The sequence below is a fragment of the Sparassis crispa genome (assembly GCF_003851025.1).
Source record: "Sparassis crispa DNA, contig_000000F, whole genome shotgun sequence".
Lineage (NCBI taxonomy): Eukaryota > Fungi > Basidiomycota > Agaricomycetes > Polyporales > Sparassidaceae > Sparassis > Sparassis crispa.
The window spans coordinates 2,406,271-2,424,519 of NW_020939747.1; the positions used below are offsets into that span (position 1 = coordinate 2,406,271).

Consider the following 18,249-nt stretch of genomic DNA (forward strand, 5'->3'; position numbering starts at 1 on the left):
CCTCCCGCTGCCCGCACGCTCCTTGCTCTGGCCATGCCCTTCTCGCTCCCCGTGGACCACCCTCAGATCCGTCTCTCCCCCGTCCCACCCTACGCTGATCCACACGACCAGTCCGACTCGGAGCTGCTCCTCGAGGACCACTACCCCGCCACCCCGCCTGCCCCGTCCGATCCCAACTTCCCCCCGTCCCCAGACCTCTCCGCCCACGCTGCAGACAGACTCTCCGACCACTCGCTCCTCTATCCTGCCTCCTACCACGGGCCCTACACCCGCCTCCCCTACTCTCCGTACTCCTCCGTATCAAACACCCCCGTCCCCTCCCGCCCCTCCTCTCCGCTCCCCCCGTATGTCTCGCCCACCCTCCCGTACTCCTCCGGGGTCTCCTCCTGCAGCTCAGAAAGCGACAGCGACCCAGAGCCGTCCTACCTCAGCGATGTTGCTCCCCTCCGTCGCCGCACTCGCAGAGAGGAACGCCGCCGCTGGTCCATCATCGACGCTGTCCGTCGCCATCGCCGTCGCGAGGCCATCACCGGCTTTCGCGCCTTCAAGCGCGCTATTCGCTTACTCGTCCGCCATCCCTACTTTCCCAAGACTCCCGTCACCATAGTACGTCCCACTCCTTTTTTCCCACTCCGTACCGCGCTGACCCGTCCCAGCTCCTCACCCTTACATTCTTGACCCTCCTCGCCGTTTCTGTCACCTTCCTCGTCATTTATATCCTTAATCCCGACAAAGAACCTCTCCCCTGGCGCGGCTACTGCACCATCCCCCGCGGCACCTCCGCACGTCCTCCAGACGACCTCCCGCCCTCTGCGTCCTTTCCGTACGCACCTGCCGAGGACTTTACGCCTTTGTCCTTCCCGCCCCCAGACCTCGACGACCTCTCTCCTGCGGGTGTGTTCGTCGGCGTTTTTTCGGTCGATAATGCGGTCGAGCGTCGGATGCTCATCCGATCCACATGGGCCAGCCACCCACGCAGTCGCGAGGGCGCCAACGACGCCGACGCCGGTCTCGGCACCTCCCGCACCGTCGTGCGCTTCATCCTCGGCCAGCCGTGCAAGGAGTGGGAGCGCCGCATCAGGCTCGAGATGGAGAGTACGTACCCCGTCGCACTCCCTGGGCACTACTGATCCCGAGCTTTTGCCAGTGTACAACGACATGGTGATCCTCCCCGTGCAGGAAAACATGAACTCGGGCAAGAGCTATGCCTACTTCACCTGGGCTGCCTCCTCCGCCTGGGTGCCCCCGCTCTACGCCGCCTTCCCGTCCTACCCCCCGCCGGTCTCCTACACCAACGCCACCACCCTCGCGCCCGTTCCCGCCGACCACGACTCGCTTCACGTCCACCGCGACTATCTCACCGGCCAGCAGCGTCCGTGGGTCCGCCCGGACTACGTCGTCAAGGTCGACGACGACTCCTTCGTCATGCTCGCTGAGCTCGAGGCCCGCCTCCGCGTGGAGCTGCATCGCCGGCCAGGGCAGCCCGCCGCGGGCGACGCGCACGCGTCGCCAGACCCCGTCGCCGCCTCGCTCGCCGCCGCCATCTCGCCGTCCACCAACGGCTCTGCGCCCGTGTACGGGGACGCGGGCGCGGACCCCGCCGCGGACCCGCTCGTCTTCTGGGGGTACCTCGTCAAGAACCGGTTCATGGCGGGCGAGCTGTACGCGCTCAGCTTCAGCCTCGCGCGCTGGGTCGCGACGGACCCGCAGGTGCGCGGGCTCACGCGCGGCGCGGAGGACAAGCAGACGGCCAAGTGGATGCGCCTCCACCCGCGCGCGGACGAGGTGCGCTGGGCGAGCGAGCGCTGCTGGATATACGACCACCCGCGGGCGGGGACCGTGTGAGTGCCCGCGCGTTCTTTCTTTTCCTCGCCGTCGCACGCTGATGCGCGCGCCCCCACAGGTACTCGCATGGGTTCCTCTTCCCCTCCGAGGTCGCGCGCGTGCAGCGCGTCGTGCTCGACGACATCGCGTACTGGCGCGCCGCGTCGTCGCGCGCCGCGGCAGCTGCGGCGGCGGACCCGAACACGCAGCAAGGGCCGCAGATCTTGACGTCGCAGCTCGGCGCACCGAGCGCGTACGTGCCCTCGCCGTTCGGCGCGAACGGGCTCCCGCCGTCGACGTGGGCGTACTCGAGCGTGTCCAAGTTCCGCGCGCGGTACGCGCCGCCGGTGCCGGACCTCGCGCTCGCGCAGAGCGTGGAGGCGCTCGTGGAGGGAAGCGAGATGTCGCTGCTGCATGAGGGTGCGTCGGTCTCCTCCTCCTGGGGTCCCGGCGAGATGATGCTGACGGCGAACGTTGCAGGCGGCGCGCGCACGCCGTTGCATGCGTGGAAGGATCGTGAAGGCCGGCGGACGCGGTACGGCGGTGCGCGCGTGGGCGGGACGGTCGTCGTGCATTTTATCAAGAAGAATATGTGGTTCCTCGAGACTGCGGACGCGATGCTGCTCGGGGAGGACGTCACCGAGGCGGAGCTGGCTGCTGCCCCTCCGCCGCCGCCGCCGCCGCCGCCGCTATTACCGGCGTCGATGTCGACGGGGGCGGGGGCAAGGACCGGGAAGCGGAGGCTGTCGGGCGAGGATGCGGGGGGTGCGAGGGAGCGCGTGATGCACATGCCGGCTGCGGCGGTACGGACACACCGGGGGCGGTAACGCGTTCCTTTTTGTTTTTTTCGGTTTCTCCTCCTCGTCGTTTCGCCGCTTCGTTTCGTCCCAGCTTGAGCCGAGAGGTGCGCCGTTGCGCGCGCCCCCGAGCTCACCGCGCTGTACATTACTTATTCGCGCCCCGCAGTCGTATTCCCGCACACAATCTTGCCATCGCCGCCGGTCTCTACACGCACGCATACCACACGGACTACGTACGCACTACGCTTGCTTTTTCGCTTTCGACCTATTGCCATCGCCATTTTTTTTGGATCTAGTAATTCGCGTAGTACTGTAGTCCCGCGGGGCCCTTTTGGCTCGCTCGCCCTGCCGCTCCTATCCGATACAAAAGTGTACAGAAATGGTGAATTTGGAACTACATAGAAGGAGTTGGAGCTGTGTCTGTGTGTGTGGTCCGTGCGGTGGCCTTCGCGAAGCTCGGGGGGTCGAGCCGATGTTGCATTGATGCCCCCACGCGCTGCACAACTCCCTATGATATCGCGGCCGTCGGTGCGAAGACGTGGTTGCCAAGTGCGATTTATTTCTGGCAGAACCGCGAGGGAGCGTGGGGTCCACAGTGGGAGACGTGACAAATTCGAAGCGCGTCGGTACTTCGCATCTAACTCTGAGGCCGCGGCAGTCTGTGCGACTTGCACGCGAAAGTCATCAGCGGAGCGGACGACGGGATGTGGGGCATATGGACTACCGCATGCGTCTATGAGGAGGCGACACTGCTGGCGCTCGTTGAGCGTTGCGCGACACGAAAAGGCCCCTGGCAGGCAGGATTACCACAACGACCGAGGGCGCCGGGACTTATCCGAGCAAATTCTGCCGCATCAGCGTCAACGATCACCAAAATGTGCCCAAGAACCTTAATGATGCGGCTCGCTCGGACATCCTCGCAGAGACTGGGGAAATTTAGCAAGAGACGCATCTCCACAGTGATTGGAGCGCAGATGTAAAGGAACGCACTGCACTAGAATACCTGGGCATAACGCCTGGGGGAGGTCCAATCTGTCAGATAACCCGCGATAGCAGCGGGGCTCGACATTCCGCCCGGCTTCCGCGCATTCCGTCCATCGCAGCTGACAGGCAGTGGTGGGAGCCGAAGAAGGTAGACGAATCGAGCAATAGAGGAGTGATAAGCCTGGCAGATGATCAGGGTGAGCGCAGCGGGATCCATGAGAGATATCATGGGCGCAGGACTGGAAAGTGGTTTTCTGCCAACGAGTGTCCATCAAAATGGGCCACTAGCGTGGGCATAGGATAGGTCGCTGACGAAACAGACACTCGCACTAGGCAGTCTTTCCTTCTGATGACGGCTTGAAAATATCAGGAGCTCAGCACCATTCATCAATGTCATACCCGTTACCCAAAACTACTCACCTCGAACGTGCCGGTCCCCTGGCACACAACTTGAGGCGGTCAGCGATCCAGGTGAGACTTGCTCTGCGCTCCGAGCTGCAGGTCAACCCAAGGTCAGCTTGAGCAGCATCATGTATGCATTTATTTTCCCTCTGAAAAAAATCTGTAGGTGCCGTGGATTCAACTTCAAGGATAGGCTGCCTGTAATCGTTAATTACGTATACTCCTATAGAGCTTGCAGCTGGCACGCCCGCAAGCTAGATGGCGGGAATTAGAAAGGGGCGCGTGTGGGTCCAGGATAATCGTCACGCGTCACGCTTGGGACGCGACTTTGAATGTGACCGATCGTGTGTCGGTCACAGTCGCGCCCGGCGTTTATAAAATGTTGACCGACTTAACAGGATAATTCTATTGGGAAACCCTCAGAAACCCGGAAACCCCAAGAAACCCCGGGTTTCTGAGGCTGCTCGAGAAACCCCTCAATTTGGAAACTTGTGGGGTTTCCCTCTCCGGAGGAAGTTTCGGACTCCGGCCGGACGCCCTCCTGGGGCGGCCATGTTGGCATCATCGTTTGTGCGGGAAGGCAGGGCAGACTCACTCCTCAGCTTCTCATGGCAGTTGACGAGAGATCGAGAGACCTTGCCTGCATGCACTCTCCATATTCTTAAAGTAAATTTTCGCAAGAATGGGAGAGGGAGAGGGAAAATTGGCACCCGCCGTAAGCCTTGTCAGTCCCGCCCGACGCGTCATGTTCACGTACATAGAGTGTACCGAGCTCCTGTGTGATCGGTAAGCCCCGAATCAACTTACAATTTCGCAGCGAGGCCTCTGCTACGGGGAGGCCGCACTTTACTCACTTTCAGAAAGAGACTGCAAGCGCGGCTCCCCATCAAAACCGGCCGGCTGTCAACGGTCTCCCTTGCACAGAAACCAGGTTGCTGAGCAACTTAAGGGGGTTTCTGGGGTTTCCGGGTTTCTGGGGTTTCTCAATAGAATTATCCTTCTTAACACTACTCTTAACAACGATGTATGCAAACTATCACAACCGCAGCAGACGCAATGCTCGCGGTGCTGGCTGGCACAAGAGAGGCTACCGCGACAACGGCTGCATGTGGATCAACGTCCGCCGTGGCTCCTACTATGGGCACATCCGCGGTCAGGACGTCAACGACTCTTCTACCATCTCCGAGTTCTGGAACGATGTCGTTCGTGAGTGTTGAATGCTCTGACGTTGTGTGGGCTCGGTCCTTGCTTATGGTCATAAACCCAGGCGGGGTCATGATGGAGGACGGCTTCCCCATCCCGGCGGACTGGAGCGTCGGACTGTACAGCAATAAGCGGCTCATCGAGCTTTCGGAGGCCCGTATTGACACCATCTTTGACGGTGGGGAAAATGTCATCGTCAAGGTGAGCACGCACGCTTACTCCAAACTGCATCGGAGGTCACACCGCCTGATCGCACGTACAGTTTTACGACGAAAACGATGACGAGCGTGTGTACGACTTTGGGACGTCCACTTGGGAATACCATGTCCCTGGAAAGCGCTACTAGTAGTGCAGCATTACAGCCGTGGCCATATTATTGTCAGCGAAGTATAATGTGGATATATCATGTCTAATTCTTGGTAAGTGTGGAGCTCGACCATGTCTAGCTTGTATCATTGCGCTTACTTCACGACCCACCTGACAGTAGATTTTATAACCACTGACGGGAACTCAGAACCTTGGCGAATGAGCGTCGCGCGAGGTCAAAGTTGGATCTCGGACTTCTGTGGCCACTGCAGGCCCGCTTCGCTACAGACAATGCTCATGCTGCTCGCTGTGCTGGATATGTTAGCGAAATGATAATAAGAGGTGGCTATTAACAGACGATCTGTATAAGGGCCACTGCGTATTCGATCATGCTGAGCTCACATTCATTCTGCGTCCAACTACCGATGCTTAACGCGAATCTCAGCGATCAATTGATCACGGTCCATCGTACACTTGAAATTACTACCCACCGTAGTAAAGACATAGCGAAGGTGAGTATAGTATGACCACTTCGTACACAACCGTCCTCATATATATCCAACAACAGTTAGTACGTACCACGTCCACAACCAGAATCAAAAGAGAGAAGAGACTAGTATCAGTGGTGCATCACCGCAGGATACCCGTCAAGGATGAACGCAGCATGCAAAGGCCCGTCATCCGGCTCCTTCAATGGTGTGGTCGAGATCAGCCTCCCCGTCACCGCACGCCGGATCGTGCCCTCCCAGCGCTGGAACCACACGCCTTCACGCATCCCAACCAGGCGGGCATTCCCTGCCTGCGTGTGCACTGTCCGTCCATCGCCGGGGAACGGCGGCGGAGGAGCGTCCGGGTCCACGGGCTGCCACGACTTGAGGAAGTACGCGCCCCCGCAGACCTCCCACCGCCCGCCGCCTCGCCGACCGAAGCGTCTGTACAGCCAGATGAACGGGAAGATGAGCAACACGCAGAGCAGCACCTTCAGCCACTTGTTAGAGAGCGTGCGCGAGAGGCCATTGTCCGGCCGGACGTGGATCTGGGCGTTGGTGAGCTTGAATTCGACAGTTACCCGCCCACTGAAGTACGTGGACTTGATCGCGGCATTCACGGCGGTCTCGAGGTTGGCAAAGTTCCAGCCGCACACGGTCTGCCAACGAGTGCAATGAATGGGCTGCCTGAGTTGAGAAAGAGCTAGGGGACGACGTACCTTTTCGTAGGTAAACTCCTTGAGAAGCTTGTCGCTTGCACAGTACTCGTCGGCCCACTGCCGCAGAGTTCTCGACGACTTGAGCACCTGCGCCTGCTGGGCGCCGATCGGTAGGTTTGACGAGTCGTTTCTGTTGGAGCCAAGCTGTAGCGTCGCCCAGGGAGGCAGCCCCTTTGATGCTCTCTCCGCTTGCGAGGCCTTCGCGAGCTTCGTTTCCCGCCTCGTCGAGTGTCTCCTCGTCAAACCAAGTAACATGTCGCCTTCGAGCTGCAGCGAGAGATGGTCATCCACTTCCTTGTACATCTTGCCTCTGTACGCGGGCTCATTGTCCGGGAGGCTCCAGTGCACAGGCCCTGCGGCGATGTGCTGCCCCACATCAATGGAGAAGTCAAAATCTGAAAAGTGTCTCAGCGGCGAGGAGGCCATTGCGGGCTAGCGACTTACCTACCACCTCCTCCGTGTAGTACTCCGGCTCGGTGCGGTGGTTCCCGTCGTTGTCCCTGCGGGACACCCAGCGCGTGCGCGACTCGGTGTGGTCGCCGTGCACATGGAGGACGAGGGTCGGCGGCGTCTGCGAGTGCGACAGCAGGAAACGGTACAGCGCCTCCCCTACATAGTTGCAATACCGCGTAGCATTCAGCATCCAGCATGCCGCCTCGCGGTGGAACCACAAACAGCAGCGCGCTACTCACCGTCTTCGTTGAGATGCCGGTCATGCGAGACGATGTCGCCGGCCCCGCCGGAGACGAAGTACTCCGCCTCGTATGGCGTGAACTCGGGCGGAGGTGCCTCGCCGCCCTGGGGCACGTACACCTCCGACGACTCTGGGAACTGGTCACTATAGCTGGGCAGTGCTTGGTCGCGCATGCTCTCCTCAAAGGATGGCGGCTGGAGACCGGCGGATCTAGACGGGCCAGCGAGAGGCTGCTGCGGGTCTACTCCGTCGGACGACTTGTCGACTATCATCGTGGTTGTAAGCACAAGAGCACTCGCAGTGGAGTGCTCAATTGCGCTCAGCAAAGTAGACCGTGACATTATTATATCTAGTCACGACGGCACCAACCACGTCGAATGTTCGGCATGCGTACGTGTCATGGGCTGGTTCCACAGCCTGATGTGTGCACGCATGAGCCTTATACTTATGCATGTAAAGAAAGCGCGTATTCGACGGACGTGTTACAGAATCGTGATAAGCAGCGGGTACCTGCGCAAGTGTGTAGAGAGAGTATGAACAACAGTTCGACAAAGTCCGGGAAAACTACGCTATATAGTGCTTACTGGCTACGACTAGAGTCTAGGGAGGAGTCCGGGCTCGAGGATCGACATCGTGACGGTACGTGTACAGCATATCCAAATGGGGTGAGGATGAGAATGCAGGTGTCATGGACAGCAGGTATGCCATAAAAATCCGATACTAATTCAAAGCGACAACGACGGGAAAATGACTGCAGTCTGCACGGTGGGCGCCATCACCGTCGAGATGGCCCTCGCGAAACCTCACCGCCTGGGTTTTCGCCGTCGGCGAGATTCCGCACCTTTTAACACAGGAGTCAGCATTGGCAAAGACGAAGTCAAGAAGCCAGGACGTACCTCCAAGGCAGGGCGGACCGCGTGGGCGTCGTCAAAGACATCGTCCGTGTTAGAGTACACCGACGATGCTGCAGAAACTCCTGGAGTCAGTCCTGCACGCGTCTCCACCGTCGGATTATCTCGTCCACCATTCGACACCCTCTGCGGATTCCGTGGAGGGGGAACCACAGTATCCCCACTGCTCGGGTCCAAAGTAGGAAGCGGTACAGCAGGGTCTCCGATACTCGCAGAAGCGCCATGCGAATAACCGAGCAGCAGCTCGTGGCTGGATGAGCTGTCCTTCGCTGCATGTCCGAAGCCCATAGAACTCATGCTCTCGCTCCTTGTACTCTGGTGGCCCAACGGCGGTGGGCTACTCGTGCGCGCAGGCATGTAGCCGTCCTTCCTGGGAGCCCCGGCTGCTGCTGGAGGGGGGTGGATCGTGCCGTAGGCGGCATAGGGGTCGAAGTCCCTCTCCATCGGTGTCTCGGGCGCAGAGCCACCTCCCGCGGGCTCGTCCATGTATCCTGAGGGCGCCCGACCACCTGAAGAGCTGATTGTCCCAATCGCAGACAGAGCGGCTGAGCGTCGCTGTGCCATGGGCTGCGCGTCGTCGTCGTCACCGTCCAAGGGTGTGCGGTTGTATCCAACGGCTGCGAGTGTGGATGCAACTGCGTGATCGTGTTCCATTCGCCGTGTGCGGCGGCGCCGATGGATGAAGAAGACCAAGAACAGTACGATCGACGCCGCCGCCAGACCGACGATCAAGAAAACGCCCGCCACTGCGCCCTTATTGCGGAAAAACCTGGATCATTGGCAGTCAGCATGGGCAATGGATACCGTCGACTCCCAATTGTAGTAGAACAAGACTCACTCGGAAGTGGAATCGGTACCTCCGTTATCACTTTGCGGTGGAGGGTTTCCCACAACGATAGTAACATAGCTCGTGTTACCATTACTTCCCGTTGTCGTAAACGTCTCTGTAATGAACGAAGGCGCAGACGTCACAGTCTGCCCGTCACTGTTTGTGGTCGTAACAAATACAGTCGAGTGGAACGTCGATCTGATGAAGAAATGAGGCAAGATATCTGCGTATACATTTAACATATCATACGTACTGGGCACTGATGGATGAACTCGAGGGTCCCGTACTGGACGCTTGAGACGCTGATTGGACATTACTTGCAGGTGGTGAGGATGAGGACAACGTGGATGACGGAGTCAAAGACGGTGCCGAAGCGGACAAGGACTGAAGATTGATTGAACTCGATGTCGCGGATGGCGAGGCCGAGCTAGGGGGTGTAGAAGAAGGAGTAGGTGAGGGCGTGGAGGAGGGAGTCGACGAAGGTGTGGACAAGGGTGTTGACGAAGGCGTCGACGAGGGTGTCGAGGATGGTGTTGACGAGGGTGTCGAGGAAGGCGTAGAGGATGGTGTTGACGAGGGGGTCGAGGAGGGGGTCGGGGAAGGCGTTGAGGAAGGCGTTGAGGAAGGCGTTGAGGAAGGCGTTGAGGACGGTGTGGAGGCAGGCGTCGACGAGGGCGGGGAGGACGCCGCACTGGATGATGATGATGGATCTGGAAGAGGCGAATCGCTTCTACTCGGGGTGGACATTGCTGTTGCAGATGAGGCAGCGGTGCCGGACGTAGATGCGGCCGTAGGCCTGTCAGTAGCGCGGTCAGACGATCCGGAGTATGTGCCTCGAAGTTATGGCTCACGTCGAGGCAGCGGATGCCGCAGCAGTAGAAGATCCAGGCGAAGACGACGCCACTATGGAGGATTGTGCTGGAGATGACGGAGATGATTCAGTAGGGGGAACGGATGAGGACATGGACTGCGCAGGAGTGGAAGACGCCGTGGGAACAGGAGCAGAAGTAGTTGGGAGCGTATTTGTACTCGTGGCAGTGGCAGGGGTAGACGAAGGAGCAGAAGTAGGGGCCTGCGCTGACTGAGATGAACCTAGAAGAGAAAGGAGGTAAGGGGAAAAGCGAGCCAGTGCAGAGACGGCAAGAAGAGGAAGACGTCCGGAAGAAACAGCCACTGTTACACAATTAGCTGTGAACGGTGCCACCAGAGTAGCCAAAAATGAGATCTCTCGGTCGGAAGGGATACTATATGTACTCACGACCTTTGCGACAATGCACTCTGCGAGACGGACTTGCTCGAGGCGGGTGGCACGAAACACGAGGCGAAGGGCGAGATAGTGAAGGCGAGAAAGAGGAGCTCACCTGAAGGGGAAGCACTGATGGATTGTCTTTTGATGAAGGAGAGAGTGGCAGCCATGGACTAGGGAGAGGAGGCAGGATAGGAGGAGAGGAGAGGCATGGTTTGGAGAGAGAGGATTGGCCGTATCGACAAGGCGAGCACTAGGCCATGTGGGAACGCCGTCATCGGCGCCCTCTCCCCTCGCCTCATGTTTCTACTCGACTCCCCTCCTCTTTCTTCCTTCGACATCTCGCTGCTGCTGCCTGTAAACTCAAGAATAAAATACATTATCCGAGCCCTCGTCTCACCTCTCCGACTCGTGACCATTTCTGTCTGAAATCTCAATCTCAGATTGCCAGGCACTGGCGTCCAGCTCCGTTTGCAAAACAACGCTCTTCTGCTGACTCGCGAGTGCCTGCAAAAAAGCATGTAATTCCAGAGCAACTCTAGTGCCTGTGCTGCGACTATTCTGATATGATTTTTTCAGTCTGAACTTTTTGCAACGAATTTACGTGAGAGGGCAGCAGTCTAACCTCAACCAGTCGATGTGGACGACGTGCATCTCCCCGCTACTTGCCTTTTCCGCAAGACACTGTACACGCTGAGGTCGTCCTGCGCGCGGCTGGAACTCTCTGGTCGGCCAGACCATTGAATCGTGCTGCTATTCTCGTGCCTCCACTTCACGATCACATGATACTCTCCGATCAGAGCAATATCTGTCCTAAGTCCGACTAGAAGCAATGTTCTCAATCCCCCTCTTATCGTCGAGATAAGTCCCATATCGCATCCCCATCAGCGTTCACCATGTTTGCAGCGGCTCTCGGGCCTCTCCTGCGTCCCACTCGCCTAGCATGTCTCGCGCACCGATCCACGACACTCCCATCCTAGGCATGACCACCCGCCCTCACGTCGCCGCCGCCGTCGAATACGGCAACCCGGCTTCCTTCTGGGTCGAGTATTCCTCCGGGCTCATCGACCTGACTCGCACCGCGCACCTCCCGAAGGGAGCGCTAGACGTGGGCACGGCCGCACAGGCCGAGAAGGCAGAAGATGCTCCGATCCCGCCGCTGCAGAGCAACTCGCAGTTCGAGCTTCCGGTCGACGGCGACAGGGTGCTGCGAATCGCGAAAGAGCGCAGCGCGATCGTTATCATCGACATGCAGAAGTGCGTGCGCGAGTGCAACTGGGGAGCACGTTATGTCCTGACAGTTTCGAGCCTGCAGCTTCTTCCTTCATCCTGACCTGAGGGAGCACCCGACCGGGCTTGCATGCGTGGACCCGCTCATGAAAGCCGTCCCTGCGCTGCGCTCGCAGGGTGTGAAGATCCTCTGGGTGTGCGTTGCATGTCTGTTATTATAACCGCTCAGCGGCTCAACGCTATTGGCTTGCGCTCCAGAAATTGGGGCCTGACAGAACATGAACTCACCACGATCCCGCCGTCTCTGGTGCGCGGCTTCATGAAGAATGGCCGCGGCGGGTTCGGCGCGAAGCTGCCAGGCAATTTCGGCCGCTTGCTCATGAGGGGCGAATATAACTCGGACCTCTACGGCCCCCTGCAGGGTTTGTACGAGGAAGGGGAAAAGGCAGGTACAGACCTCTGGATTCATAAGAACCGGTGTGTGGGAGTCGCGGTCTCAGATTAGTTGGTTGTTGAAGCAACGACAATTAGAATGAGTGGGTTATGGGGCTACCAAACCGCATTGGACTTGTATCTCGAGCAGAGCGGGATCGCGACGCTCTTCTTCGCTGGTGTTAACGCAGACCAGGTGCGTCACGTTCAAATCGCCATGAAGCCAGTAATGACGACACTGGGGATTATTCAGTGTGTCCTCGGTACCCTCGTGGATGCCTACTTCCGGGGGTACGATTGTATTGTCGTTGAAGATGGAACGGCGACCACTTCACCAGCTGGAGCGCTGGAGAATGTGCTGTATAACTCTGGCAATGCGAGTCAATTTCTCCAATTCGTTCAAGACCGTGGCTGATCGATTGATCCCCCGTTGGCAGAGCTATGGCTTCGTCACCGACTCGGAGAGAATTGTAGCCGCCTGCCAGACTTGACGCTGCGCCTGCATCGGTGGCGGAAGTTTTAAATCACGTACACTGTACACAACGCTATCAAGGAGTCCACTGGGGTATCTACTTTCGTGGCCGTGCTAAGCCCGCGAGCCTGTATCGAGTGAAGTTATAATATACAGATGATCCGGTACAAGGACATTAAAGAGAATGCTACAAGATAGTATATGTCTAAATCCGTGAGTAGTGCGTAGCAACCCCTCCATAGGGAATGTGTCGTGGGTGTCATTGCAGGGGCGTGCAACTGTCGAAGTATGGGTGATGATGGAAACCTAAGTGGGCGACCACCGACATGTAAATAGGCATGAGTGAATCAGCAAGAGCGTCCAAGTGATGGTGAGGGCAGCCTGTTATCTACAACCTCAGCACATATTGTAACCGAGACAAATCGAAAAGAACTCACATATTCACCGCGTCCAGTAGACGAAGACGAAGAAAAGAAGAGAACCGACTCTCCACAATGGTTCAACAGCACTTGCCGCCGTAACCTGGTAGTCTGAGTTTCGAGCCTCGCCTTGTACCTGATCCACTCAGACTCCCGAAGCTCAGCCGGCTCGAGCTGCTCACTCTCCGCAGTGCGCGATCGCCATAGCTGACCCCACTGCCCGCCTTCTCGGGATCGAGTGTCCCAGACTCTATCGCAAGCAATATTGATCGGGCGCATAGAAGGAAGGGTGCCTCCACGTTGTCGCCCGTCAGCGAAGAAGCTTCAAGGAAATGCAGATCTTTCGGAAATGGGTAAGCAACTCGTCTACCTGTGAAGACGCGGGGATGTTACCGTTCTCCGCGGCCCATCTACTTGCTTCTGCCCACTCCACTTCTCTATCGTCTTCTCTATCCGACTTATTTCCGACGAGCACCGTCACTAGCTGCGAACTTGCTAGTGCGCGAGCGTCTGCCAACCACCGAGATAAATTCACGAAGGATGCCCGACTGAGATATGAAGTTAATTGAATAAACAGGATGGAGTCAGAGCTTGCGCACGCACTTCGTGATATCGTAGACCAGAATCGCCCCTGCCGCCCCTCGATAATAACTGCGAGTTACCGATCTGCGCGAAGCACCACTTCAGTAAACCATAGACACAGTAGTCGAGAACTAAGACGCACCTAAATCTTTCCTGTCCTGCAGTATCCCATAGCTAGTCACCACCCTCAGATACGCGTCTAATCTCACAGAAAACACGGCCGCACCTGTAGCTTTATCCGCTTCTCACCAAGTTTGATCGTGCGGCTAGAAAATTCGACCCCAATTGTGTGTTGCGAGTGCTCTTTGACTGGGAACAGAGATGAGCGGACGAGCAGGCACTTGCACACCGGCGATGCATACAGGTATTGTGGGTAAACTGATGTAGAAGACACGACTTTCCGGTTCCGGCTTCCCCTGCACGGCCCATTAATCATCTGAGCATCACAAAGGCTTAGAGAACGTAACGCACCAATAATAATATACTTCATGAGGAAGTCTGAAATAACCTGCCGTGAGCAGCGTACTTATCTCAGTGCGAGATAAATTGCGTGCCATAAGTTTCCATGAGTTCCGTTGCATCTGCTCCATAGTCGTGGGCAGGCATATTGAATGCGACCGTCTGATGTCAGAGGAATTCGGAGGTGGCTTGTGTAGCCGCAAGTTGGAAGTGGTTGTGTGCGGCAGAGAACTCGGAACTCGAACAAGCTCATCGGTCCGCCGCACGTGCATTTCTCTGTTAGCGTCGGCTAATTCTACTCGTTTCCCGGTGTCCGAGACTCGAGCACACATATTGAACTTCACTTCAGTCACAAAGCTTGGTTTGAATGACTACATGTATCTGCAATTCAGTGGCACCGGTGTCGCGGTATATCAAAAGTTGTTGCGCAGCTATTGCTGGAGCGTGACGAATTGTCGACAGCGGGGACTCTGATGGGCTTTCATTTAGTGGGTGCATGCTATATATGCCATCTCCACTACGAGAAGGCATAGTCTCATAGAATCCTCGATTGTCCGCTTTTCTATTCTAACCTACATCGTAGGGAAATGCGGCACCTGGTTCTCCGTACTACCCACTTCACCAACCCTTCCATGGCACCCAGACGTCCTGCACCACATCTCCTCCTCCTTTGATGTCAGAGTCTACAATATAATACCAAGGAAAAGCTGCTAGTATCAGACAAGCGTGTTGTCCGACAATCTGGACCATTTCTCCGATCTTTAGATTTATGTCTTCACCATCTGGGGTGATCGCGTACGGAGGCTGCGTTCGCGTCAGAATGCCGTGCTCCTGCGATATCCGCCCGAGCCTCCATGGCCTTCCGACCACTTCTCCATAACCTGGGAACGGACCGATGTCCTTGCTCATTGCTATTGCTCCTGCATCGCACATGGCTTCGTCCGTGCCGTCGGCGCCACGTTCAGGATAGTACGAGATGACCGTCGCCAAAACACGCTGTGAGATGCGACTGCTAGTAATTAAGCCGGTGTGTAGTTGTTGGAGATCCAACAGTGGATAGTTCCCTGACAAGGGATATAGGTGTGGCACAAATGCTAGAAGCATGCCATGTTAACTCACCTGCATGTAATTCTAGCGTACCATTCAACACTGCGGCAAGTCTCTCACGAGTTTCTGCTGTGGCAGCGTGGACAGTGGGTGTCGAGCCTATCGCGAGGACGAAAGGTTCTCGCTGCGGAGTAACTTTCGGAGAGCTGGCCAAGATGGACAACGCAACACCTGCCGCATTATTGACAGCCTCAAGTTCCTGAGACAGAAAGGATGAGGCTTCGGAGAACGAAGTTGACGCGTACGATTGCCCTCCATGGCAATAGAATCCATACACCGAAATGACCGGAGAGGCGAACGCAGCCATCAACAAAGTTCGCAGTTGTGGAGAACTTGGTGGCTGCCCTGCTCGTCTAATGTGTACGTCAGCGACGCGTTTGACTTTCAGCGACCAAACAGTGCTCACTTCTGTCCACAGTCGATCTTGATAAATACAGACCACTTCCTCGACGTCTTCCTCTGATACTCAAACTTTTCCAAGAATGCGACTTGGTCTGGATGGTCAATCAAAATGCGTAGGGCCACATCGGAATATGCAACTTCGTCCCACAAAGCAGAGAGGTCTGCGATCTTGTTGACCGCGACAGGGAGTCCGTAGAGGATCTGGACGGATATAATTCGACTCGGAGTGGACCTCAGGATTCAGAAAGACTTACATCTTTGACGGTTTTGTCCGCAATAAGTCCATCCCTGATGACTTCGCAGGCTTCCATGACTGTCGACACCACTATTGCCTGCGTCTGGTCTGCGCTTGAGCTCAATTGAAGTCTGGTACCTTCCACTGTCTATCGTTTCGTCAGATCGTGCTGGATCCATATCTACAGGTCTCACCTTGTGCGACTTCACATGTGCTCTGAAGCTGGCACCCCATTGTTTAGCATGTTCGTGCATCTCAGCACAGTTCTTGGCGAAGATGGCCCTGTCAATGACCAGTGCGGGTGTTCTCAAAGCATTGAGTGTTTTACCGCGATACTCGTCGACCAATTCTTGCTTTTCCGGCTTCGCACTGATGTGGAACGGCGTCCTCGTTTGGATAACGCTACCCCTGGATTCGCCTGCCTCTTCTGACATAGTCGTCACTTCTTGAGGTCGTGGTCGAGGACAGCTCTGAGTCTTGGGTTGAGCGTGAATCGTGTATCGATATCACTCTGCCACGTGATGCTATATTTAACCGCACATCCTGGTCGTCCAGTTCTGATTTACACGGCCGGGCCGCTCTGCCCTATCTCCCGCCCGATAAAGGTCCAGGTGAGAACCATTCTCCTCTTCCATTCCATTCCATTCCACAGATCTCGGCTCATGACGACCCAGCAGATTCTCCAGCCTGTCCATCCTGATTTCGTGGACAAGCTGCTCCCCGAGTACCTGGCTTTCCACAATGCTAATAGCTTGTACGCGCCCAACGTCCACACTCTGCCATGGAACCCTACCGTTCGTCAGAAGCCCCCGGTGGCGGGTGGTTCCGAGCCTCTGAAGGTCGGTACTGTGGAGGATATTGCTCTCAGCAAGTGCACCATGCGTGTCTTCACACCGGAAGGCAATCCACCATCTGAGGGCTGGCCCGTGTTCCTGTTCTTCCATGGAGGCAAGAACTTTCGTGCTAAATATTTCTGAAGAGCTCACCCTTGTGATTAGGTGGCTGGACGTTAGGGAATATCAACACTGAGAATGCTTTCTCCACGAACATGTGCAAGCGTGAGCAAGAAGTGAGCCTACATTGCCGTTGCCTCATATCATAATTAGGTGCGAACTGTGTTGTGGTCTCGGTCGACTATCGGCTAGGACCAGAGGAGCCATACCCTGCCGCTGTAGAGGACGCCGTAGAAGCTCTTCGATGGATTTATGAGAAAGGCAAAGAATGCCTCAGGGTCAACGTCCAGAAGTTTGCTGTTGGTGGTTCTTCGAGGTATGCTCAGAATATGCCACTCGGAGTGCTGCCTTACAGATTACTTCTAGCGGAGCCAACCTTGCCGCCGTGATCACGCATAAGGCTGCTCTCATGACCCCTTCGATTTCCCTGACTTTCCAGGTCCTTGTTGTCCCGGTTGTCGACAACACTGCGACCTCCTCCAGAGATCCGTATCCTTCTTGGAAGGAAAATGCCAACACGGTATCGCTTGTGCCGGACAAGATGATCTGGTTCCGCAAAAACTATTCGCCGAACGAAGAGGACTGGACCAAGTGGGATAACTCCCCCATCTTCGCACCAGAGGAAACGTTTAAGAAGTGCCCGAATGCATGGATAGGAGTCGCTGAGTTGGATATTTTAAGAGATGAAGGCATCGCGTACGGTGAGAAGCTGAGAAAGGCCGGAGCCGAGGTGGAGACGAGGGTTTACTTGGGATCGCCACATCCGATCATGGCTATGGATGGTACGCATCTGCAGTTCCAATTTCCTCTGCGCCATTGTTGAACCGCATATTGTAAATGTTCATCACGCAGGGTAAGTTTCGTATCTTGTCCATGACGAATTTTCGCTCACTTTCGTGGCATCACTCGGAAAGCGTACTGGAGGTGGGACGACAATTGGTCTCAGATGCCGCAGAGGCCCTGGGAAAGGCTTTTGCTAACAATTCCTAGAGTGACAACTCATTCATGTCAGGAAAGTGACCGTTGGGGCGCATGGACTGTGGAGCTCATGCATAGGATACGGCATGTAATGCACCTTTTTTACATAACTTGTTTCCTTGACCATGGACACGTGTGCGGACAACATGGATAAGCGCACGAGGTCCATCCCCATCGACGACGGAGGGAACATCTACCAGAAATCCAGGGGAGGCTACAAACACGGGATGTATGCGGCCATTCTGCACATCAACAGGCACGAGTTGGATGCACGTCGAATCTCGATGTCCTGGGACATGATGTCTGCGCGCAGAAGAACCTTTGTTCCTGACCGTCAGACGAGGCTTCCTTTTCAGCTTCGTACGTACCGCAGCGATGAGAATACATTTTCTCGCAGACGTAACCATGTCAAACAGTAGCCTTTCAGTCGGATGTCGGATCTACTCAGGATAGGGGAAGTCAGATCTAATGTGTTCAGCGTGTCTGTACTTCTCATGCTTAGGTCAATCAAGATTGTCATAATCTACTGCAAAAAGATGGATTTGAGACGAGAACGGGAACACCTGGTATCCAG

The 18,249-nt window shown here is 56.4% G+C and overlaps 9 protein-coding genes across 9 annotated transcripts; 4 read left to right on the forward strand and 5 right to left on the reverse strand.

Moving 5' to 3' along the window:
- Positions 1-33: 33 nt before the first annotated feature.
- On the forward strand, positions 34-2,651 carry SCP_0108600 (glycosyltransferase family 31 protein; the record flags this gene model as incomplete). The annotated part of the gene is made up of 5 exons (XM_027753090.1): positions 34-606; positions 657-1,095; positions 1,148-1,841; positions 1,904-2,244; positions 2,305-2,651. 5 exons carry the CDS (start codon positions 34-36, stop codon positions 2,649-2,651), a joined length of 2,394 nt encoding a protein of 797 aa, XP_027608891.1.
- Positions 2,652-3,618: 967 nt separating this feature from the next.
- SCP_0108610 (hypothetical protein) lies at positions 3,619-3,837 on the reverse strand (the record flags this gene model as incomplete). Its single annotated transcript, XM_027753091.1, has 1 exon — positions 3,619-3,837. One exon carries the CDS (start codon positions 3,835-3,837, stop codon positions 3,619-3,621), a length of 219 nt encoding a protein of 72 aa, XP_027608892.1.
- Positions 3,838-5,032: 1,195 nt separating this feature from the next.
- SCP_0108620 (hypothetical protein) lies at positions 5,033-5,559 on the forward strand (the record flags this gene model as incomplete). Its single annotated transcript, XM_027753092.1, has 3 exons — positions 5,033-5,216; positions 5,278-5,414; positions 5,476-5,559. 3 exons carry the CDS (start codon positions 5,033-5,035, stop codon positions 5,557-5,559), a joined length of 405 nt encoding a protein of 134 aa, XP_027608893.1.
- A 579-nt stretch (positions 5,560-6,138) lies between these two features.
- Positions 6,139-7,854, reverse strand: SCP_0108630 (hypothetical protein; the record flags this gene model as incomplete). The annotated part of the gene is made up of 5 exons (XM_027753093.1): positions 6,139-6,666; positions 6,727-7,121; positions 7,171-7,335; positions 7,419-7,769; positions 7,815-7,854. 5 exons carry the CDS (start codon positions 7,852-7,854, stop codon positions 6,139-6,141), a joined length of 1,479 nt encoding a protein of 492 aa, XP_027608894.1.
- A 341-nt stretch (positions 7,855-8,195) lies between these two features.
- Positions 8,196-10,576, reverse strand: SCP_0108640 (hypothetical protein; the record flags this gene model as incomplete). The annotated part of the gene is made up of 6 exons (XM_027753094.1): positions 8,196-8,261; positions 8,317-9,100; positions 9,170-9,358; positions 9,414-9,956; positions 10,012-10,078; positions 10,522-10,576. The coding sequence occupies 6 exons, from the start codon at positions 10,574-10,576 to the stop codon at positions 8,196-8,198; spliced, it is 1,704 nt and encodes a 567-aa protein (XP_027608895.1).
- A 773-nt stretch (positions 10,577-11,349) lies between these two features.
- Positions 11,350-12,559, forward strand: SCP_0108650 (hypothetical protein; the record flags this gene model as incomplete). The annotated part of the gene is made up of 6 exons (XM_027753095.1): positions 11,350-11,663; positions 11,722-11,832; positions 11,895-12,113; positions 12,168-12,264; positions 12,322-12,444; positions 12,506-12,559. 6 exons carry the CDS (start codon positions 11,350-11,352, stop codon positions 12,557-12,559), a joined length of 918 nt encoding a protein of 305 aa, XP_027608896.1.
- A 480-nt stretch (positions 12,560-13,039) lies between these two features.
- Positions 13,040-14,147, reverse strand: SCP_0108660 (GTP-binding protein; the record flags this gene model as incomplete). Its single annotated transcript, XM_027753096.1, has 8 exons — positions 13,040-13,299; positions 13,353-13,507; positions 13,563-13,625; positions 13,684-13,715; positions 13,768-13,850; positions 13,904-13,957; positions 14,013-14,039; positions 14,096-14,147. 8 exons carry the CDS (start codon positions 14,145-14,147, stop codon positions 13,040-13,042), a joined length of 726 nt encoding a protein of 241 aa, XP_027608897.1.
- A 471-nt stretch (positions 14,148-14,618) lies between these two features.
- SCP_0108670 (D-serine dehydratase) lies at positions 14,619-16,178 on the reverse strand (the record flags this gene model as incomplete). Its single annotated transcript, XM_027753097.1, has 5 exons — positions 14,619-15,064; positions 15,120-15,460; positions 15,514-15,710; positions 15,764-15,892; positions 15,939-16,178. 5 exons carry the CDS (start codon positions 16,176-16,178, stop codon positions 14,619-14,621), a joined length of 1,353 nt encoding a protein of 450 aa, XP_027608898.1.
- An 87-nt stretch (positions 16,179-16,265) lies between these two features.
- Positions 16,266-17,554, forward strand: SCP_0108680 (AB hydrolase superfamily protein; the record flags this gene model as incomplete). The annotated part of the gene is made up of 6 exons (XM_027753098.1): positions 16,266-16,355; positions 16,422-16,692; positions 16,743-16,802; positions 16,851-17,013; positions 17,064-17,479; positions 17,550-17,554. 6 exons carry the CDS (start codon positions 16,266-16,268, stop codon positions 17,552-17,554), a joined length of 1,005 nt encoding a protein of 334 aa, XP_027608899.1.
- Positions 17,555-18,249: the final 695 nt, after the last annotated feature.